The 22,722-nt window shown below is 41.5% G+C and overlaps 1 protein-coding gene across 1 annotated transcript in view; it reads right to left on the bottom strand.

The window, feature by feature from the left end:
• trpn1 (transient receptor potential cation channel, subfamily N, member 1) overlaps window positions 1-22,722 on the bottom strand; it is a 222,881-nt gene that overhangs the window by 167,780 nt on the left and 32,379 nt on the right. The window contains exon 4 of the mRNA XM_063040655.1: window positions 14,723-14,821. Within this exon, the coding sequence (XP_062896725.1) occupies window positions 14,723-14,821 (99 nt within the window). The remainder of the gene's footprint in view (window positions 1-14,722; window positions 14,822-22,722) is intronic.

The raw sequence follows: 22,722 nt of genomic DNA, 5'->3' as shown, positions 1-22,722 counted from the left end.
GAATTGGCAGAGTAGACTCCATGGATTAATTGGCCTAATTCTGCTCATATGTCTTATGGTCTTCTACAACTTCAACATAATATCCCAACTCCTGTATTCAATAAAACACAAAAAATGCTGGAGGAATTCAGCAGAGCAGGTAGCATCTATGGAAAAAAGTACAGTCGATATTTTGAGCCAAAACCCTTCGGCTGGACTGGAGAAAAAAAGCTGAGGAGTAGATTTAAAAGGTGGGGGGAGGGGAGAGAGAAAGCCAGGTGATAGGTGAAACCTGAAGAGGGAGGGATGAAGTAAAGAGCTGGGAAGTTGATTGGTGAAAGAGACAGAAGACCATGGAAGAAAGAAAAGGTGGGAGAAGGCGATGGGCAGGCAAGCAGATAAGGTGAGAGAGGGAAAAGGGGATGGGGAATGGAGAAAGAGGTTTGGGAGGCATTACCAGAAGTTTGAGAAATCACAGTTCATGCCACCAGGTTGGAGGCTACCCAAATGGAATATAAGGTTGTTGTTCCTCCAATCTGAGTGTGGCCTCATCACGACAGTGGAGGAGGCAATGGATGGACACATTAGAATGGAAATGGAAAGTGGAATTAAAATGGGTGGCCCATGGGAGATCCTGCTTGTTCCGGCGAACGAAGCGTAGGTGCTCGGCGAAGCGGTCTCCCAATCTATGACAGGTGTCACTGCTGTCCAGGAGCTCACACCAGGAGCACCAAACACAGTAAGTGACCCCAACATGGGTGACACTTCACCAGGTTTCACCTATCACCTACTGGTTCTTTCTTCCCTCCCTCCACCTTTTATATTTACTCCTCAGCTTTTTTTCCTCCAGTCCTGCCGAAGGGTTTCTGCCCAAAACGTCGACTGTACGTTTTTCCATAGATGCTGCCTGGCCTGCTAGGTTCCTCCAGCATTTTGTGTGTGTTGCTCAGATTTCCAGCATCTGCAGATTTTCTCTTGCCTTTGTCCTGCTTTTCTTTTAGCACCCTATCTACCTCTGATGGCACTTTCAAGTAACTATGCATCGTATTCCCAGATCCCTCACTCTCCTCAGTGCCCTACCACTCACCATGTAAGTCTACGTCCTGTGGGAAAGCAGTTAATTCTCTGTCTAAAGGAATTCACCTGCTCAAGGCCTCATTTAAGTTCAAAGGAAAAGTGTGGAAACAGGTTTTTATATTAGCAATGAATAGGTATAATATTCAATGAATTAATTATACTCATCTTGGAAGAATCATCATTTCTTCCTGTTAAATATTGATAAATTCAGATTCCCTGTTAACTCCTCTTGTTTGAACATGTTATTATTTGACTATGTTATTAGCTAGCTATCTCTCCTTACTTAACACCATTTACATACTAGTATGCTGAGAATAATATTTTTCATTACGTTTTAGATCAATACAAGCTGCAGTTGTAGCAATTAATTAATTTGAAATCTGTATATGTATTTTATATGCAATAATCAGAATCAAATTTAGTATCACCAACATTTTTGCTGATTCTAAATGGCTCCCAATCCTCAAGCTTGCTGTTCCTGGCAATTTTATAAGCTTCTTTGATTCTGATGCTACCCTGAACTTCTTTTGTAAATCATACCTATGTTGCTTTTCCTTTTGTGTTTTTGCATCAGTATAACTACCGCTGTTCCTTTATTTGTTCCTTAATTGTTAGCAGTCATGAGTTTCAATGAAGTTCACCAATGCGTTGGGCATGTGGCCAAGTGGTTAAGGCATTTGTCTAGTTACCTCAAGGTCGCTAGTTCGAGCCTCAGCTGTGGCAAGGCACTTAATCACACATTGCTCTAGTAGTGCCCCACACAGACTTCCAATCTGCGCCTTGTAAGGCATGAAAATGCCTGACGCAGGCCTCTCATGGTCTGAGTCGATGTTCCCCCCCGTCCCGAATGCATCATTATCAACTCATTCTGCATCCTTTTACCCGTTTGTATATTTTCATTTGTTTAAATTTAAAACCCTACTTTCAAACTGAACTAATTCATATTCCATTCTACCTCCTTTTCTTCTTGTGCCTATCATTGCTAAAAGGTTGATATTGGTTGATGTTAAGCTCCCAGTCTTTATCCTATTGCAGCCATATCTCCGTAATAGTAACGGACAATATCAGATGCTGCTCAATCCTCCAGCAGACTGTTTCTTGCTCTCCGTAATATCAGTGATATTGTATTCATTTACATCTATTTGCTCTGCTCATTCATCTAACATATTACAAATGCTTTGAGCATTCGGATCAAGCACTTCTGGATTTGCACTTTTAAATATTTTTGTGCTAGTGACCATGTTTATCACTTCACTTTTTCTTACTTGATCCTTATTAAGCAATGAATTTCTGTTTTTGCACTGTCCCATTCTGTTACAGTCTAGTTATCCTTACCCCCAAGCCACATAGTTGGGCAGCACAATGGTGCGGCTTGAAAAGCCACTGCTTCTCAATATCAGAGGCCTAGTTCAATCCGGACCTCGGGCACGAGCCGCATAGAGCTTGCATGTTCTTACTGTGACTCAGTGGCTTTCCCTCAGTTTCGTCCTGATGGTGAGGGATGATATTTTAAATGGACACTCTAAATTGCTACTTGTACGTAGTGAGCGGTTAAATCCAAAGGGGATTAATGAAACTGTGGGGTGTTTTTTTTAAATGGGACTTGCGTAAATAAATGGGTAATTGATGGTCATGGTGGACTCACTGGGCCCAACAGTAATTTTCCATGTTCTATCTTTCTCTTACTCTATTTTTTTGATATTCACTTTTTGATGTTCTTAGTAATGCACAATACTCAAAGGAAAGTATGTAACAAATTATAACTTTGTAAAACAGTGATCTTGCACCATAGGAAATACATCATAATCTGAATATATCCTAATATCTTAAAAGGCAATAAATTACCAGAAATGATGATGATGATCATTGTGTGCATCACAGCCTATGTAATACACAGCTGAAATCAGGGTGAGCTGCGTCAAAGACAAACACAACCATGACTAAGTCAAAAGCCTATACAACCCATAGCATCTGCCGTCAATGGCACAATAAACGAGGCAAGAAAGCAAAATCTATCAGATATGTGTCCCCGAAATATGTTCAACACAGGTCTCTACCCAAACTGAAACCCAACAAAAAGTGCAAGAAGAAAGGAGGGAAATGACTTGCTGCCATCTACTAAGCTCCAGAAGAAAACTTCAATTGGATGAAGGATAGCAGAAAAAATGAACTACTCTACATAAATAACATCTTGCTACCATTGAAGAGCTGTATCTGACGGCTATGGGATTATGTTTACCTTATGAATAAAACCATAACTTTTCTATGAATTAAACAATTAATACTGGAGACTTGAGAACAAGGTGTGTTAAATGTGTGTTTATCATTCTGTGTACATAGATTAGGGGAGTAATGATAAATGATTTCCAACACATTATAAATCTTCATTGAAATAAGTTTACTGTGATATATTGACACAATTTTCCTTAAGAATGGAAATATTGTGCAACGTTAAGTGCACCTTTGTCAGAATCAATGTGGAGGGAAATAGGGTTAACGTTTCAAGTTGATAGCAGTCTTCTGTCAGTGGTTCCATCGATACACTAAATAGGTAGGCATGTACGCAAGGCATGGATGGCTATCACCTTCATGCAGGCAGTTGTGATTGGTGCAGTTGAGCAAAAGGGTCATGAACTTTCTGTGATTATGCAGCATGTTCATAGTCACAGAAGATTACTGACTTTAGTTAGAGCAGTTTATGTGGTCAGGATGTATCCTAACTAGATTTGAACCTGCAATTTCCAAATTTCTTTACACCAGGGGCCCATGCTATACAGAGCAATCCCATTCCCCTATCCCTGTATCCCGGTAATCTTAAATAAACCCTATTAGATTAATGAAGCTCATAGTGTCCATGTCTTTGGGGTTTGGGAAGAAAGTAGAGCACCCAGAAAATAAATACATACAATCACAGGGAGACTGTGTAAAGCTCACACAGCACAGGAGGTCAGGATTGAATCTGGATCACTGGAGCTGTGATTCGAATAAGGAACATTGTCTTGGGAAGCAACATTACATGCAGAGACTTCAGTGTACATGCCCATGGTCTGTGTGGTTGAGTTGGTTGTCTCTGATTTTCACACTCCCACTCCAATCATTGGGGTCCCATCCCAGTTCCCATGCTCTCTTTAAACTCATACAGCTCTGTTGCCTTGAAACTTACTGGGTTCACTGAAATGGTACTGTGTAAGAAAGGAGAACGAAAAGTTTTTTTTAATCAAAAGAAATGTATCAACACATTGATGCGATCATGAAGAAGACATGCCAAAGGCTATATTTCAGTAGGAATTTGAAGAGATTTGGTATGCCACTAAAGATGCTAGCAATGTTTTACAGGTGTAGGGTGGACAGCATTCTAAGAAGTTGCATCAGCGTCTGGTAGAGGCAGCATTGCACAGAATCAGCTCCAGCACGGATATTAACCTCCCCATCAACAACAACATCTTCAAATGTGATGTTTCAAGAAGACAGATCCAATATGGAAGTACCCTCATCATCCATGACGTGTCTTCTTCCCGTTGCTACCATCAGGGAGAAGGGACTGGAGCCTGAAGACACACACTCAATGTTTTTTGTAACAGCTTCTTTCTCTCCGCCATCAGATTTCCTAAGTGTCCTGTAAGCCCTTGAACACCAACTATTCTGTTCTCTTTTCACATTTTTTAATATATTCATTGTCATTTAAGTACCTTTCAAGTATTGCACTGTACTGCTGCTGCAAAACAACAGATTTCAGGAGATATGTTGGTGATAATAAACCTGATTCTGATTCTGATTTGTTGGAGTGTTAATAAAAATAACCCCATCTGATAGTCTGGAAAACTATTAGAGACTCTGGAGACAACAGATGCTAGAAAGATGAAGGGCCATGACATGAAGGGTTGATTGTCTGGTTCCCTCCATAGATGCTGCCTGGCCCAGGTCAGTTTCTCTAGCATTTTGTTTGTTGCTGCAAAATCTATTAGTTCAACATCCTGAGCTTGCTGGATGAATGGGACTATATTGATTTTAATATATCCCAGTTAAAAACAAGTGTAGTTGGAATAGGGCCCTTGCATACTTCCTGAGGTGTGTTTGTCCAAAGTATCTGGGCATCCAAAGCACCTTTGCTTAACTAACTTCAGGATGGCTGGCACAGTTCCAGGCCATAATGAGTGCCTCGTGGTTTTATTCTCACGTGAAAGTTCATCATAATGTCCTTAAAAACCAACTACAGTCCTCTGACTGAAAAGTTTAGCAGGCTGCTAGGAATAACAAGAAACTAAAAATAAATTATCGGCATTAAATCATCAGCCTTTTTGTTTTGTTTTTGTTTTAACCATACATAATTATATATTATTTTATGTAGAATTATACATAACTTACATCAAAGAAGCCTCAGCAACTGAATCTCAATTTATCCTCCTGGTCTTGATGAAAGTTAATAGGATGTCCAACATGCACAGAGATGTCTGGATTGTTTATGTCATCCACAGGACATTCCATTTCTATGGCAACCTTCACAAGGAAACATTCAGCACTACACTCCAGGGCTCAGAAACTTCATAAAATGGAAACAACTTCTTGGAAATAACTGTTTGATACTCAGATAAAATTGACTCTTTTATTAGCAGAATGACTTGTTAGCTTCATTGAACTAACAAGCAGTGAGCAGATCCTTTTGTTCATGGAAATTGATTTTCTACATTAGGAAAATCACCTTGCTGGTCAGCTCTGGGAATCAGCTTACTATTATCCAAATCTCTAATTGTTTCAGAAGAGAACAATGATATTCAGAATTACAGATCTAAATGCAGGCAATCTTGTGCCAAGATTGATAATGTGTGAGGTCTCCAATTCACTCCAAGCACTGCTGAACTGTTGTTGCTGCTCAGATGGGAAAGGACAGACAGAGTCCAATTAACTATTTGAAAACAAAGAACCTTTATGGACTTGTGTTCATGTTACATGCCACAATAAATCACCTTTATAAGCACCATTTCTGAAGGTATTTCATGAACCAAGAGCATCTTCTTCTACCTCAACTCACACTCCAATTCTGAATTAAAACAAATATCTGTCATACAATGTAACCATCCTTTTACCTTCAAACTTCAACCTCTCCTTACATTACAAGCTGTTCACGTTAGAGAATTTCGATCCTTTTTTTCTTTCTATCCTTTGTCTTGCTCAAACAGTGAATTGACATTTAGATTAACTAATTTGATTCCATGAGCTGACCTCCGGAAGTTTAAATGAAACCATTGACTTTCATACTCCTAGATTGGAATTTATCTTGCAGCGAAATGTATTCAAAGATCCATTTGTTTATATATAAGATATGATTCCTCTCGTGCCTGCTGAAACTCACTATCAATGTCAGCAATGAAAAACGACCGCTTGAATGATGGACTGGCGATCAGTGGACATCTGGAGAACCGCAGATAGAATGAAAAATGAAGAAAATCAACAGCAAAACATCTAAATAAAAGAAAGGAGCAAGCTACAAAACAAACAAAGGGAAAACATTAACACAAGAGATTCCACAGATGCTGGAAATCCAGAGCAACAAACACAAAATGCTGGAGGAACTCAGCAGGTCAGGCAGCAGCTATTGGACATTTCTGGTTGAGATCCTTCATCAGATTGGGGAAAGAAACCAGAATACGAAGGTGGGGTGGGGGGTAAGTGGAAAGACTACAAGCTAGCAGGTGATGCCTGAAGCCAGGTGAGTGGAGATGTGGGATGAAATAAGAAGCTGAGAGATGATAGGTGGGATAGATAAAGGGCTGGAAAAAAAGGAATCAAATAATATCAAATCAAATCAAGTTTAATTATCATTTAAAACATGCATAGATACAGCTGAACGAGACAACTTTCTTCTGAGGCCAAGAGGCAAAACATTAAAAATAGGAAGCAAACTTCAAAATAGTGAGTAACATAATTCAAAATAGTGAGCAAAGAAGTATATTCATTAAAAAAAACATATATATAGTCCAAGACGCTGAGCGACAATGTTGGGCGATTGATGGTATAGTCTCCTGGCAGTGTACAGACACACACAATCCAGCCTGTCATTCCACTGCGTGAATATGGAAGGGCAGCACTGATGGGGGAGGCCAGGCCCCAGCTGGCCGTGGACACAATGTTGTAGCGCTTCCGTGTCTCTCACCTGGTCTGCAGCAGGCTTGAGACCTAGTCCTTGCTTCAGCCAAGGCTACACAGCTTCAATGTCATCTGGCCCTCCATCAGACAAGGGGTAGCAGGCCTGCAGCAACTTACATTAGCACTGTCCAATAGTCTTACGATTGCACGTCAAATGTCCAAGACAATCTCTCACGGTTATACTGCACCAACTTTGATGCCTCTGAGTAGCGGGCAGCAACGCGGTCTGCAGTCAGGACAGCTCCTCCGAACTAAAACCGGCTCCTCCAACATCTCGGCCGGCCCTTTCAACACCAGTCCAGCTATTCTGATCAACAAACAGCACTTCAGTGTTCAATGTTCTTGGAGTAAATTGTCCTTGGATTGTAAAAAACAAACTTAACAAAGTAAAAAGCACTTTTGTTTGGCCTGAGAGGCTGCTGTGTTTGCATGTGTCACCATCTTAAAGGAGAGGAGAGTCAACCATGAGAGAAAGGCCAGAAGGGTTACCGGGGGAGGTGATAGGAAGGTGAGGAGAAGAGACAAAGCAAGAGGGAGACCAGAGTAGGGAATTGAAGAAAAGAGAAGGGGAAGGGGGAAAAATCACCAGAAGTAGGAGAACTCATTATTCATACCATCAGGTTGGAGGCTACCCAGATGGAACATGAGGTGTTGCTCCTCGAAATTTTGAGAGACATCCAGCAGGCCAGGCAGCATCTATGGAAAAGAATACAGTCGACATTTCGGGCCAAGATCCTTCATCAGATGCAGAGATGTTCAGTTTGCAGAGATAAGTACCAGAGGGAGATTAATGGAGAGAGACAGATGGACAAGGGAATCACGGAGGGAGCGATCCCTGTGGAAAGCGGAGAGTGAGGGGGTGGGGGGGGGTAGTGTAGAGATACGTTTGGTTGTAGAATCCAGTTGAAAAGAGAAAACATCTTAAACTTTGCATGTTTAAATATACACTGGTACATTACAAGCAGCTCTGTGATCTTGGGATTGAAGTGCTGATCTCAAGGTGTTTGGTCAAGTAGGTGTCTGGTCATTCCATTGGCTCTGATGGGACTGGACATTTCTTGGTCTCTAAGTGGTAAATTGTAACTTGGTTTATTATTGTCACATGGACTGAAGTACAGTGACAAATTTGTTTTGTATGCCCAGTGTGGGCACGTGGCCAAGTGGTTAAGGCATTCGACTAGCGATCTGAAGGTCGTGAGTTCGAGCCCCAGCCGAAGCAGCGTGATGTGTCCTTGAGCAAGGCACTTAACCACACATCGCTCTGTGACGACACTGGTGCCAAGCTGTATGGGTCCTAATGCCCTTCCCTTGGACAACATCGGTGTCGTGGAGAGAGGAGACTTGCAGCATGGGCAACTGCCAGTCTTCCGTACAACCTTGCCCAGGCCTGCGCCCTGGAGAGTGAAGACTTTCCAGGCGCAGATCCATGGTCTCGCAAGACTAACGGATACAGATCATTGCTCACAACAGTGCATTGAAGTAGTACAAGGGAAAACAATAACAGATTGCCAAATTAAGTATTATAGTTACAGAAAATATGCACTACAGACAGTAAGGCCATTATGAAATTGACTGTATGATCAGGGGTCTGTTTTATTAAACTGTCAGCCATCCATTTTATCATACTTGGGGACAATTCAATAGTCTTGTAACTATTAGATAGAAGCTCTCCTTGAGTGATTCGGACACATCTTATGCCAATCTGAATCAAACCATCGTAAATTAAAATGTAACATTAAAATTACACAAGATTTACAGGCAACCTTGGAAGGTGGCAGCTGCTTTTTAGCACAGTTAAAAAGGCAAAGGACAAAGTAGAATGCAATAGAACTGCAAAGCCCAGAATACTTCTTAAAAGCTTTGTTGGACAAATTAACAAAAAAAAATCAGGTTTCCGGTTTGTTTATAATCTCATAGAATACTGTACTTGTGAAATGTAAATAAATTATGCATTTTTCACTTTATGTAATAAAAAATAAAACATTTTCACCTAAAGGAGTTTATCTTCATTTTATTATTTTAAGAAGGTAGAGTTTTGGTAACTTTGGGTTATGGCTAACGAAACTAGTTACCATAGACATGAGAAAGTCTGCAGACGGTAGAAGTCCAAAGCAACACACAAAAAAAGCTGAGACCCTTCATCATGGTTGGAAAGGAAGGGGGAAGATGCCAGAATAGAAAGGTGGGGGAGGGGAAAGTGTCTATCTACAAGGTAGTAAGTGAAGCCAGGTGGGTGGGAAAGGTCAGGGCAGGAGAAGAAAGAATCTGAGAGGAGAGGAGAGGGGACCATAGGAGAAAGGGAAGGGGGGGGGACCCAGGGGGAAGTAATAGGTAGGCGAGAAGTAAAAGGTCAGAGTGAGGAACAGAGAAGGGGGATAACTTGTTTACCAGAAGGAGAAGTCAATATTCATGTCATCAGGTTCAAGGGTACTCAGGCAGAATATAAGGTGTTGTTCCTTCACCCTGAGGGTGGCCTCAGCTTGAGACAGAGGAATGGGAATAGGAATCAGAATTAAGAAGTTTGGCCACTGGGAAGTTCCCCTTTATCACAGATTAATTTCTAAAACAAACCCTGAGTTCACAGTACCTTCTACATGTTTCCAAAGTCCAGGCAATCAGTACAAGCAATGATGCATTCTAGCAATTTAACCTTCTCAACTGCTTCTTTGACCATTGACTAAAACAGAAAGTAATTTCCGAGTTTGCTGGCAAGTTCAGCAAAGAAAGGAGCAAAAGCAAACAGTCGGCAACAATTTAATCTGATTCATAAACTTTTAGAGTTATTAGGTAACTAGGTGACCGGCAACAGGGCAAACATGTCTGAAAAATGGATCATGTAGCACATAAATCATTTAACGCAGAATAATATTGCTATTTTAATTGCCTGTGGTAGCCTTTGGGAAGTTAGTGTCTCCCTTCATGTACACTCACATTAGCATGGTTAATATTCTTCCCAAATGATTTCACTTCTTGCTCAATGACTAGTTCCATATTCTTCACCATAATATGAGGTATGAACTGCAATACAGTGTCATATAATGGACTCCTGACCTTGTTACAATCTTGCATCTTATTGTTTATGTGCCCACAATTTCTCTGTAGTTGTTACACTTTATTCTGCATTGTTATCACTTTAACTTGTTTTACCTAAATGAATTGTATAATGATTTGATGTCTATAAAATGGTATGCAAGACAAGCTGTTCAGTATATCTTGACGCATGTGAACAATAATGGATCAATTCCAATTCCATTTCCAACATAGAAAGTTACACTATAGTCAGCTGCAACATATGAAGTCACAGTACGATCTCTTGTAATCCCTTGTCCAGGTACGATCAACTGCATATGAAATCACTGTTTACTCAGAATCAGGTTTAATATCACCAACAGTTGAAATTTGCTGCCTTTGCTGCAAACACACGATGCAGTACATAATAATAGAGAAGAAAAACATGTATTACAGTAAGTATACCTGTACATATATTAAGTAGTTAAACAAAGAGTGCAAAATCAAAATAAATAGTAGTGAGGCAACACACATCAAAGTTGCTGGTGAACACAGCAGGCCAGGCAGCATCTCTAGGAAGAGGTACAGTCAACGTTTCAGGGACCCTTTGTCAGGACTAACTGAAGGAAGAGTTAGGAAGAGATTTGAAAGTGGGAGGAGGAGGGGGAGATCCAAAATGATAGGAGAAGACAGGAGAGGGAGGGATGGAGCCAAGAGCTGGACAGGTGATTGGCAAAAGGGATATGAGAGGATCATGGGACAGGAGGTCCGGGAAGAAAGACGGGGGGGGGGGAACCCAGAGGATGGGCAAGAGGTATAGTCAGAGGGACAGAGGGAGAAAAAGGAGAGTGAGAGAAAGAATGTGTGTATAAAAATAAGTAACAGATGGGGTACGAGGGGGAGGTGGGGCATTAGCGGAAGTTAGAGAAGTCGATGTTCATGCCATCAGGTTGGAGGCTACCCAGACGGAATATAAGGTGTTGTTCCTCCAACCTGAGTGTGGCTTCATCTTTACAGTAGAGGAGGCCGTGGATAGACATGTCAGAATGGGAATGGGATGTGGAATTAAAATGTGTGGTCACAGGGAGATCCTGCTTTCTCTGGCGGACAGAGCGTAGGTGTTCAGCAAAGCGGTCTCCCAGTCTGCGTCGGGTCTCGCCAGTATATAAAAGGTCACATCGGGAGCACCGGGCGCAGTATATCACCCCAGCCGACTCACAGGTGAAGTGTCGTCTCACCTGGAAGGAGTGTTTGGGGCCCTGAATGGTGGTAAGGGAGGAAGTGTAAGGGCATGTGTAGCACTTGTTCCGCTTACACGGATAAGTGCCAGGAGGGAGATCAATGGGGAGGGATGGGGGGGGACAAATGGACAAGGGAGTCGCGTAGGGAGTGATCCCTGCGGAAAGCAGAGAAGTGGGGGAGAGAAAGATGTGCTTAGTGGTGGGATCCCGTTGGAGGTGGCAGAAGTTACGGAGAATAATATGTTGGACCCGGAGGCTGGTGGGGTGGTAGGTGAGGACCAGGGGAACCCTATTCCTAGTGGGGTGGCGGGAGGATGGAGTGAGAGCAGATGTACGTGAAATGGGGGAGATGCGTTTAAGAGCAGAGCTGATAGTGGAGGAAGGGAAGCCCCTTTCTTTAAAAAAGGAGGACATTTCCCTCATCCTGGAATGAAAAGCCTCATCCTGAGAGCAGATGCGGTGGAGATGGAGGAATTGCGATAAGGGGATGGCGTTTTTGCAAGAGGCAGGGTGAGAAGAGGAATAGTCCAGATAGCTGTGAGAGTCAGTAGGCTTATAGTAGACATCAGTGGATAAGCTGTCTCCAGAGACAGAGACAGAAAGATCTAGAAAGGGGAGGGAGGTGTCAGAAATGGACCAGGTAAACTTGAGGGCAGGGTGAAAGTTGGAGGCAAAGTGGTGTTCATGGGTTCAGAGTCCAATCAGAAATCAAATGGCAGAGGGGAAAAAGCTGTTCCTGAATTGTTGAGTGTGTGCCTTCAGGCACCTGTACCTCCTCCCTGATGGTAGCAATGAGAAGAGGGAATGTCCTGGGTAATGGGGATCCTTAATGAGTCATCGCTCCTTGAAGACCTCGTAGATACGACAGTGGTTGGTGCTCATGGTGGAGCTGACTAAGTTCACAACTTTCTGCAGCTTCTTTCCATCCTGTGCAGTAGCCCTCCCTCACCCCCATACCAGACAGTGATGCAGGCAGTTAGAATGCTCTCCACTGTACATCTGCAGAAGTTTGTGAGTATCTTTGGTGACATACCAAATCTCCTCAAACTCCAAATGAAGTATACCCACTATCATGCCTTCTTTGTAGCTGCATCAGTATGTTGGGCTCAGGATAGATCCTCAGACACCTTGACGCCTGGGAACTTGAAGTTGCTCACTCTTTCCACTTCTGATCCCTCTATGAGGATTGGTGTGTGTTCCCTCGTTTTACCCCTTCTGAAGTCCACAATCAGTTCTTTGGTCTAACTGACATTTAGTGCAAGGTTGTTGCTTTGACAACACTCAACGAGTTGATACATCTTGCTCCTGAATGCCCTCTCAGCACCATTTGAAATTCTGCCAACAGCAGTTGTATTGTACTACTTTGTGGCATTTGTTGTTATTTAAGCAACATTTTGCTAACGTGGAAGACTTGCCTGCACTCACCATAGTGAGCTCAGACACCTTCTGAATTGTACCGTACATGGTGTGAAAGAAGAGTGAGCATTTTCCCCAACATTCAGCTGCTGATATTTGTGAGTAGCTCAGTGGTGAGACCATTGGAAGAATTCCTTTACCAGAGTCTTTGCTGAGGCAACAATTGTCCAAAAAAGGTGAATTAGGAACACAAGGCAAAGACATACCCATCTGTGAATAGCGTATTTCCACAGCATTTCCAGATACATTATATCTTATCCAAACCTCTCCAATACAGTTTGGTTTATCAAGGCTGTTCTTGAGGTGTGAAGAATGATGTGGGAAGACCTTCAGTCATTTTTTTACCCGTACTTCTTTTTCTGAGGAAGTCAGGGTCATAATCTTCCAGCTTTCTTGTCACAGGATCATTCCAAACAGTGCAGAAGATCTCTGCCAAATTTTTGGTTTGCTACCAGAAAGAGGTTATCCAGCACTGTCTTCAGAATCAGACTTATTATCATTAATGTATGACATGTAATTTGTTATTCTGCAACAGTAATACAGTGCAAAGGCATAAAGATCTATAAACTACAAAAATAAATAAATTGTGTAACAAATGTAAAGAAGGGGGTACTGTTCAGGGGTTCACAAACCATACAGAAATCTGAAGGCAGAGTGGAAGAAGCTGTTTCTAAATCATTGAACAAGGGTCCTCAGTCTTCTGTCCCTCCTCCCTGTTGATAGCACAGAGAAGAGGACCACATATACTTTGATTTCCCCCGGGATCAATAAAGTATGACTATGACTATTTCAGTGAGGAGCAGGCGGCAGTTTTAGCAGCAGGATTTTCCTGCATTCCTGGCTTTCCACGAGGGCAGACAGCCACTGACAGCCATTGCCCATGAGGTCTCTTCTTCCTAGGTTCTTGAAACCAGCTTGCAGTCCTAGCACCGCCAACATAAGATCCTAAATACTCATTCCCTTCACTGCCAGCGAACAGTGACTGCAGTGCCCAATATAGTTACTTGCCCAGACAACTGTGACAGCACAACCAAGTCAATGACGTCAGAAGGTCCATGAGATCACCATCATCGACTGGTTCCTCCAAACTGCACACTTTTCAAATCTGGAAACATATCTCAGTTCCTTCATCATAGCTGGCTCTAAAACCTGCAAATTCCTTCCCAACAGCTGGAATACCTCAGCCAGTCAGATTACTATATGTCTCCTCGTCACATTCTCAAGGGCAATCAGATATGATCTATGGCCAAATCTTGAAAAAGTAATGAATAATAAAAAAAACAAAGAAAATTATTGTTGAATAACACAGATCTTATGAAAGTGAGATTCTAGTGCCCATATCAACCTGGGTTATCGTATAGGTCCTACAGGTGGAGATTTTGTCAGTATCATTATCATCTCTGTATGCTACATGGCCTCAGAATCTCTGAAGTACCTGAGAAAGAAAAGAATGCAAACTCAGAGCATGAAGCACTGCAGGTTGAAGATCAGCAAGAGGATGAGGAAGACCAGTAGAACAGCAATACCTCAGCTCACAGCAGAGCAGAAAAGGGGACCACTGCACTGACCACTCAGGAAATGAGGGACTTCTTTTCATAAGCAGCATACAGTACAGACCAGAATCCCCCTCTTCCACCAATATACTTTACTAGTAATTAGCCAAGTCAGCCTGGATCACACCTTGCACAGTGGACACAATTTAAGGATGTTTTTCCTTTCCCAGCTCTAACCAGGGATCACTTGCCTCATTGGCACAACTCTTCACAGGAGTACACAACCCTATAGTTTCACATTTTTCTCAAAAGGTGTTGAGTAACTTCAGGTAAAAAAAACACTACCAGTAGCTGCATCCATACCCCTCCAGTGAGATTAGGGTCCCATCTCTTTGCCAGAAGCAGCCGAACAATCTCTTCCTTTGAATGTGCTGCAGCGACGTGCAGTGCGGTCCTTCCACCCTAAAAAGTTGGTAAGAGAGCAATGTTACACACGGTATCTGGGACGTGAAGGAACAGGACAAGCCACAGTGCATCTTCCTCAAACAATCAGACTGAAGAACCAAGAAATTACTAGCTTAAAAACTGAGAAGAAGTGTTGACTTAAGTGAATAAATTGAATATCATGTATTAAATGAAAAAAAAGATGAAAGATACAGCACAGAGATGAAGAGGAATTTCTTCAGCCAAAGAGTGGTGAATTGAATCAGACAGCTGAGAAGACCAAGTCACTTAAAGCAGAGGTACGTAGGCTCTTTACCAGTAAGGACATTAAAGATTACAGGGAGAAGGCAGGAGAATGGGATTGAGAGGCAAAATAAATCAGTCATGATCGAATGGTGGGGAAGACATGATAGGCCAAAATGCCTAATTCTGCTCCTATGTCTTATAGAAATAAAGAAAAAGAGATATAAAGAGGTCTTGAATGGAACTCCTGTACAATAAAGATGAACTTGACTTCATAGTCTGCCTCGTCTTGGCCATTACACCTTATTACCTGCCTGCACTATACTTCCACTGTCATTGTAACACCTCATTCTGTCCTGTTCTTACCTTTCCCTTTACACTACCTCGTCATACTAGTATTTTTCAATGATCAGCATGGATGGCATGCAAAACAAAATTATTCTGTACGTCTCGGTACATGTGACATCATTAAACCAATTAGCAAAAGAATGACTATAATACAATAGAGGAAATAAAAAGAGTATCTCAAACTGGCACAGAATATCCAACTGCACCATTACAAAGGATAGTGTCATAGATTCACAAGGAGTTACAGCATAGAAAGAGACCTTCAGCCCACCTAGTCCATGCTAACCTATTTACTTGAATCCTACTTTAAACTTTTCTTTAATTCTCCCCACATCTATTCTCATCTTTTATCAGCTCCCCCCTTGTTCTACCATTCACTGGCACACTAGGAACAATTTATAGTGGCTAGTTAACCTGCATGTCTTTGGGAAGTGGGAAGTGAACAGATCACCTGGAATAAACAAATATGTTCACAGGGAGAACATGCAAACTCCATGCGGAAAGCATCTGGAGCCATGATTGAAACCAACACGTTTACTGTGGCACTTTTTTACATGACATCTTTTCACTCACCTACATGACACAGCACATACCACTAGCATTGCACACAGTAATTTCTTGCTGAAGGGAACAAAACAATAAATATTGTGTGAGGACCTGTCACTTTGTTGATAGTGGTTGTGTTTGTGATACTGGGAAGCCGGGTGGCCGTGAATAATACACAGGAGAGATGGAGAGGTGAGGAACAAATGTGCTGCTGTTTATTTTACTTGTAACTCATCTACCCAGAATGCTCCGTCACATTACGTTCAATACGTAGCATATAGGGAAGCTCGACAGCGACATGTAAAGGTCAAAATATCCATGAATAGATAACAGGCTTCAGTTCGTTCCCTTCAAACCACTTTTGGTCAACTTGAAATCCTGAATGGCATGCTGGAAAAAGAAGTCTTTCTTACTTTTAACAATGGTGAAGGTGCAGTGGTTAATTTTCATTGCCAATGAGCTGAATTGCCTCTGATTAATAATTATCATGCAGGTTTAAGTTTGCAAACACAAGGAGGCTTGATCTGTTTCTAACACCCAGTTAACCATGGCAATCAACGTAATTCAGTGGTAAGCCAACAACAAGATCCTGTTTGCATGGAGCAACATGGAAGAGCACCGTTTGAAAAGGTTCAGAACTGATTCATCCACATGCAGCAATGTTATCCATATGCAGCATGAAATTAGAGCGAAATGGCAGGGAGCACTATTCATTTCATTGATATTCTAGAAACATAATATGGGCCCAGATAACAAGAAGTATTGTTATGCAAGATCCGAATCAAATTTAATGAAATAACATTAATTGTGTCCATCCACTGATTTGTCTTTACAGACGGCTAGGAAATTTTCATCAAAGGATTTAAATTAATTTAGTAACTATTAAATTCAACTTTTGTGCAAAGCTATACAGAAAAACAGAATTGTAGATGCAATTAAAGAGGTGTCAGCTTTAAAAACAATGACAACAGACAAAACCAGGGGTGGAGCTTCTTCTGGCTTACTTCTGTCCACTGATTAAGTCTCTCATGACAAATGCACCACAAGTGACACTGTTTTGCTCCAGGAATGCTTCGGCTAACAGGTTCCAACATGTGGACCTTAACCTGGTAAGTCTGGGGCAACAGAGAATGCAAGTTGTGAGTTTGCGCCTACCAACTCAGGCCATCTGTGTGCAAATTGGCATTTGATATCTCAGACTCAGCCTCACAATAAAAACAAAAATTAGCTAAACTAATTCAGAAGTAACACATTCAAGGTTGACTTTCCATGTTTGGGTTACAGGTGGTCCAAAGGCATTACAGTTCATGCTTCTATTTGGATGTTGCATTTACAGTCTAGTTCAGGCGTTCCCTTACTTCTTCATCAATGTCTTCATTTTCTTTCACGTAATCCTACATCTCATTGATACTATTTTATCATTTACTGCTACAGAGTGGGTAGATGATGCATATATCTTAAGAGCATGTGTCGAATCCTGAAAGCAAAATAGAAATTCTGTGCGTCGACGTTATTTACAGGACAGAATTTTAATCCAAGTAGCTTTTTAATAGGTTGAGTGAATTTCCCACAAAACTATTCACCTGTGTGTCTTCATAAGACCATAAGACATAGGAGCAGAATTAGGCCACCTGGCCCATTGAGCCTCTTCCGCCATTCAATCATGGCTGATCCTTCTTTCCTGTCTCCTCCTCAACACCAGTTTCCAGCCTTCTCCACATAAGCTTCGATGCCATGTCCAATCAAGAACCTATCAATCTCTGCCTTAAATACGCCCAATGACCTGGCCTTCACAGCTGCATGTGGCAACAGATTGCACAAATTCACCAACCTTTGGCGAAAGAAATTTCTCACAACTCTGTTTTGAAAGGGCGCCCCTCTATCCTGAGGCTGTGCCCTCTTGTCCTAGGCTCTCCCACCATGGGAAGCATCCTTTCCACATTTACTCTGTCCAGGCCTTTCAACATTTGAAAGGCTTCAATGAGATCCCCCCTCATCCTTCTGAATTCCAGCGAGTACAGACCCAGAGCCATCAAACGTTCCTCGTATGATAACCATTTGATTCCTGGAATCATCCTTGTGAACCTCCTCTGGAGCCTCTCCAATGCCAGCATATCTTTTCTAAGATGAGAGGCCCAAAACTGTTCACAATACTCAAGGTGAGGACTCACTAGTGCCTTATAATGCTTCAGCATCACATCCTTGCTCTTGCATTCTAGACTCTTGAAATGAAGCTAACATGGCATTTGACTTCCTCACCACTGACTCAACCTGCAGGTTAACCTTCAGGGTGTTCTGAACAAGGACTCCCCAAGTCCCTCTGCATCTCAGATTCCTGGATTTTCTCCCTGTTTCATCCTTCACCTTCCTTTCCAATACGCTCTCCCATATGCTTCTATGGCTCCATCTTGCCCACCATTCCAAACCCCCTGACCCAGTCCCACCTCTCACTTACCAGCTCCATCTCACTCCTACCTCTCACCACGTGGCTTCCTTCCCTCTATACATTTAGCCCTGATTTGAAAAATATAACATTCCTTTACCTTCACAGATGCTGCTTAACCTGTGAAGACCCTTCAGCAGTTTATTTTTCGCTCCAGATTTGAGCATCTGCAATATTTTGTGCGAACCATGAACCAAGGGAGAACAAAATGGAGTTGAGGCATATGGACTCCAGCTCGGTGGGCCAGGATCAGGAAGAAACAATGGGGCTAATGGGAAACTGAGGGTTGTGGATATTGGGTAGGAGTTAGGAAAAGCAGAGCAGGGTACAATCCCTTGTGTCTCCTAATTATTATCTTTTTAAATCTAATGGGATTTGAGCTCAGTTATAAGACAGCTGAGTAAGGATGTGAAGTTTATCTTTGGTCATGAATGCTAAAACATACAGTATGTGAGAATAGCAGTTGTCACTTGGTACTCAATGGCACCAAATTTTAGGAGGTGAGTACACTATTCAGATACCTTATGTGAACTTACCACAAATAATTCATGAGAAATTACTCCTATGAGATTTTAAAGCCAACCGTTGCTAAAAATTACACAGCCAGCCCAACACTACACTGAGGCTGAAAGGACAACTTGTTCTGGCGTCTAACTGAAATACTGGAGGGAGAAGTTAGGCCAAACTCAAGCAAATAAATTTACTCAGTTGTCTGTAAATATAGTTGGCAAAGACATAAATACTGGGCAGTTCATTAAACTTCTTTCAGCAATAGTTCAGAGATTGTAGCTGTTCGTTTGGCTGAAGTGAATTGAACCAAGCAGAACTGAATAGTTCGTTGGAAATCATCAACAGAGCACTTAATTTACAAAATTGCGATTTTCATTTCATCATTTCACCTCAGAAAGCTGTCTAGTACAAGATGTACAAATTGCACATTTATTTGTTTTTTTGATGTTGCCAGTCTATCTTTCATTCCGTAAGTTGGCTTGCTACCATGATGCTTTAGGACTTCTTGAAGATTGGAGAAGATATGAAAGCATAAATGGATATAGCAACTGAGTAAAAAGAAAAGACTTCAGCTTGCATTCCGGGCAATGTTTTACAATTAGGGCTATTGCAAATTTGCTGACTGCCTATGGACTTGCATTCAAAAGCAATCCAGAGTGTAAATGTCTTCAGTAACAGACACAGAAAGTGGTCCACATTCACTCCAAAATGCAATGTCTTGTAGTCACGATAATGACACGGTGGTGAAATAACACTTTTCTTTGAGTTCATAGATTCCAATGGTTGATCACAGATTCATCAGTTTGCCCTTCACTCAGGGACCTCAAAATAACAATGACATTCTCTGGGTCATCTTTCTATCTTCCCTTAACCTTTCTGAACAATGACACTTCACTTGCTGAAAACCATGACTTAAATGACCTATTTGCACTGGGACGACCAAAAACTGGCATAGATTTTTATTCAGATCCAAGTGCAATTTTTACTTGCCAGTCTGAGCAGAAACTGGTTGTGAATTTTCTCTCTATGGAACAACAAGGTCAGAAAAGATTGAGGAGAGAAGTTTTTACAATTTGATGTTTTGACAGTCCTGTTCCAAAAGTGCATACCCTCCCCAACTAGGAGCCTTGCAGGCTTTGACCCATGCCACTCTGAATGGGATGTTAGAAACTATTGTGTGGTAACAGTTAAGTTCGCAAGAATATGGCAAAGAACAATAAAAATTGATTACTATAGTAATATTTTATATTTCAGGAAGCACTTCTTGCATGATAAGAAGTTATTTGATCATTTATATATAAAGAAAGATTTTTCCCACTGTGCGAGCAGAATCCTCCTTTGGACTAGGGTTGTGAACAGTTTCAAAGGCCATAACACAGGAGATACTCTTGTATGTTTGATGTTGTTAGGGGTTAATGGCAGAAAAGGAATCCTAGAACACTCCTGCTTCAATTGAGTAGATTCCCCCTTTTAATAGCAGCTCTATCAAAGCGCATCAAGGGTTACTGAAAGACTCTTAAATTTGCTGCTGCCAGGAGTCCTTAATAGTGGAACGGATGTTAAAACTGTGATAACTTTATAAGGACAAAGTTTACAATTTCTTGCATCTCATAATTTAATAAAACAGATTTTAGACCATATTGATTAAATTTGAAACTTATTGCAATACTGTGTTTCAGTAGTTACCTCTCAAGCTCCTTCTGACAAAATAAAACTGTTTATCAATCTAAATCGTCAATTGCTCTACAACAGATCACAAGTTATTTGATTAGCCATTGGATATTAAGGCCGGTGCTCCAGCTACTGGTTGAATAATTAAATAAACATTTCTCCTCATTAAGCATGTGTGACGTGTTGTTACTGACTGGGAGTAATTCTATCCTTCACTATTTTAGTAGAGGCTTCATCTATTTGTGTTATCACCACCATTTATTACAGTAACATTGACCAAAAATACCTCTACCCAACTGTAACAAAGGATGGTCCTCCTTCTTCAGACTTTTACATCAATGTTGTTGAAATGCAAAATGAGTTTGTAGTGCACAAGATGCTCATGAAACAGTGTGGTTTAACTACAGATGAATTGCTTGCAAATAAAGCAATCACTTGCAAATCATTGCAGAGTGAAATTACTTAACATATTGTTTATTTTTCCACATTTGATATCATGCTCTTTGTCCTGCCTTAGGTACTTTAAATTGCTGAGCAGAACATTGCCCTTACCCTGCAGTGCTCACTTTACATTGTACAGAACATACAGATCAAGTTAATGATCTAACTAAGTGTTTATAGTGATAGAGTGAGGCACAGGTGCTACAAGTACAAACCACCACTGTTCTACAGTGGGTTAAAGAACAAGGGTGAGATTCAATTTGTGCCAGAGTACTTCATAATAGTAAAAATAATAATAAACATCATTTTGCTCATCAGAGAATTTGTCTTTCCACCAGTGCTAGATGTCAATATGGAATTTTAGAGTCAGAAATTTCTTTTGAGCACTTGCCATCTTGTAACTGTAGGTTTGGGAAACTGTGTTGAATGGGCTCTTCATTTAGCATCAATTAGTTGGTGGTGTTCTCACCTCTGAGTTGAAAACTACTAATCTATTCCCTTTCTAGACACATGAACGCAAAAATGTTGATGGGCACTACATGATTGATGGATTGCTACACTGTGCCTTCTATGACATGATTTCCCAGAAGTGCGAGGGAGCTGTCTCTGTCATCTTGGCAAATATTTATACCTCAAATAGCATTACTGAAGCAGTTTGTTGACAATTATTCCACGAGCAATGGGCAAGTTGATTGCTGAATGTCAGACATGACAAATAATGTTTTAACCTTTGAAATGCTTTACCGAGCTGTCGGCTGTTCAGAAGGGAATGAGAAAGGATGGTGGAAACCCCACGCTTTTCACTTTTGTATTTCTGCCAAAGCTGTGGCTTGCTGGGGGCGGGGGGGGCGGAAGTGTTCTCAAGAGATTCCTGGTTATTTCCCAAGGGAAATGTCCTAAATACTTTCATGGAATGGACAGAAATAGAGGAACCAAGGGGAATAAGCAAGGTTCACGGTAACTGGAAGACTGCAAAGTGAAGAAGATAAATCATGAAAAATGAAAGCCAAGGTCAACTCTCCAAAAGCTCAAAAATGTTGGAAGTGGAAAAGCTGAGTTCCTGAAACTCTCTTGTAAGATAAAATTACATGCTTACTTATTGCTTAACCATTTAACCATTTACTTAGCTGGGAAAGGTAACATACAGAATCAACCATCACAGAACTCAGAGTAAACAGTGGATGTTTCAGGCTGAGGCCCTTCATCAGAACTGAGAAAAAAGATAAGAAATCTGAGTAACAAGGTGGGGGGAGATAGCAAGAAATACAGGGTGGTAGATGATTGGTAAAACTGTGAGGGGGAGGGTGAAGTAAAGAGCTGAGAAATTGATTGGTGAAAGAGACACAGGGCTGGAGAAGGTGGAATCTGAAAGGAGAGGACAGAAGGCCATGGAAGAAAGGGGGGGGGGCTCACCTTTGTCTCCCTGTGCCCACACCTCAGTATGTTCTTCGCCCACCATGACTCTGAAGTCTTCTTCCGCTGCCTCCGTCTTCAGGCCTATTTCTTTGACAAGGACTCTCCAGCCCGGACTGATGTCCCTCTCTCCGGTCTTCAACCCTCTGGACATCCCACTTTCGTCTTCTGCCTGCTCTGGATCTTTTCATTGTTAACTGCCTATGAGACATCAACCATCTTGATTTTACCACTCCTCTCTCCAATACTAACCTCACCCCTTCCGAACGTGCTGCTCTCCACTCCCTCTGCACTAAAATCCTAA

The sequence above is a fragment of the Mobula hypostoma genome, chromosome 1 (assembly GCF_963921235.1).
Source record: "Mobula hypostoma chromosome 1, sMobHyp1.1, whole genome shotgun sequence".
Lineage (NCBI taxonomy): Eukaryota > Metazoa > Chordata > Chondrichthyes > Myliobatiformes > Myliobatidae > Mobula > Mobula hypostoma.
This window is presented reverse-complemented; position numbering and strand designations above follow the sequence as displayed.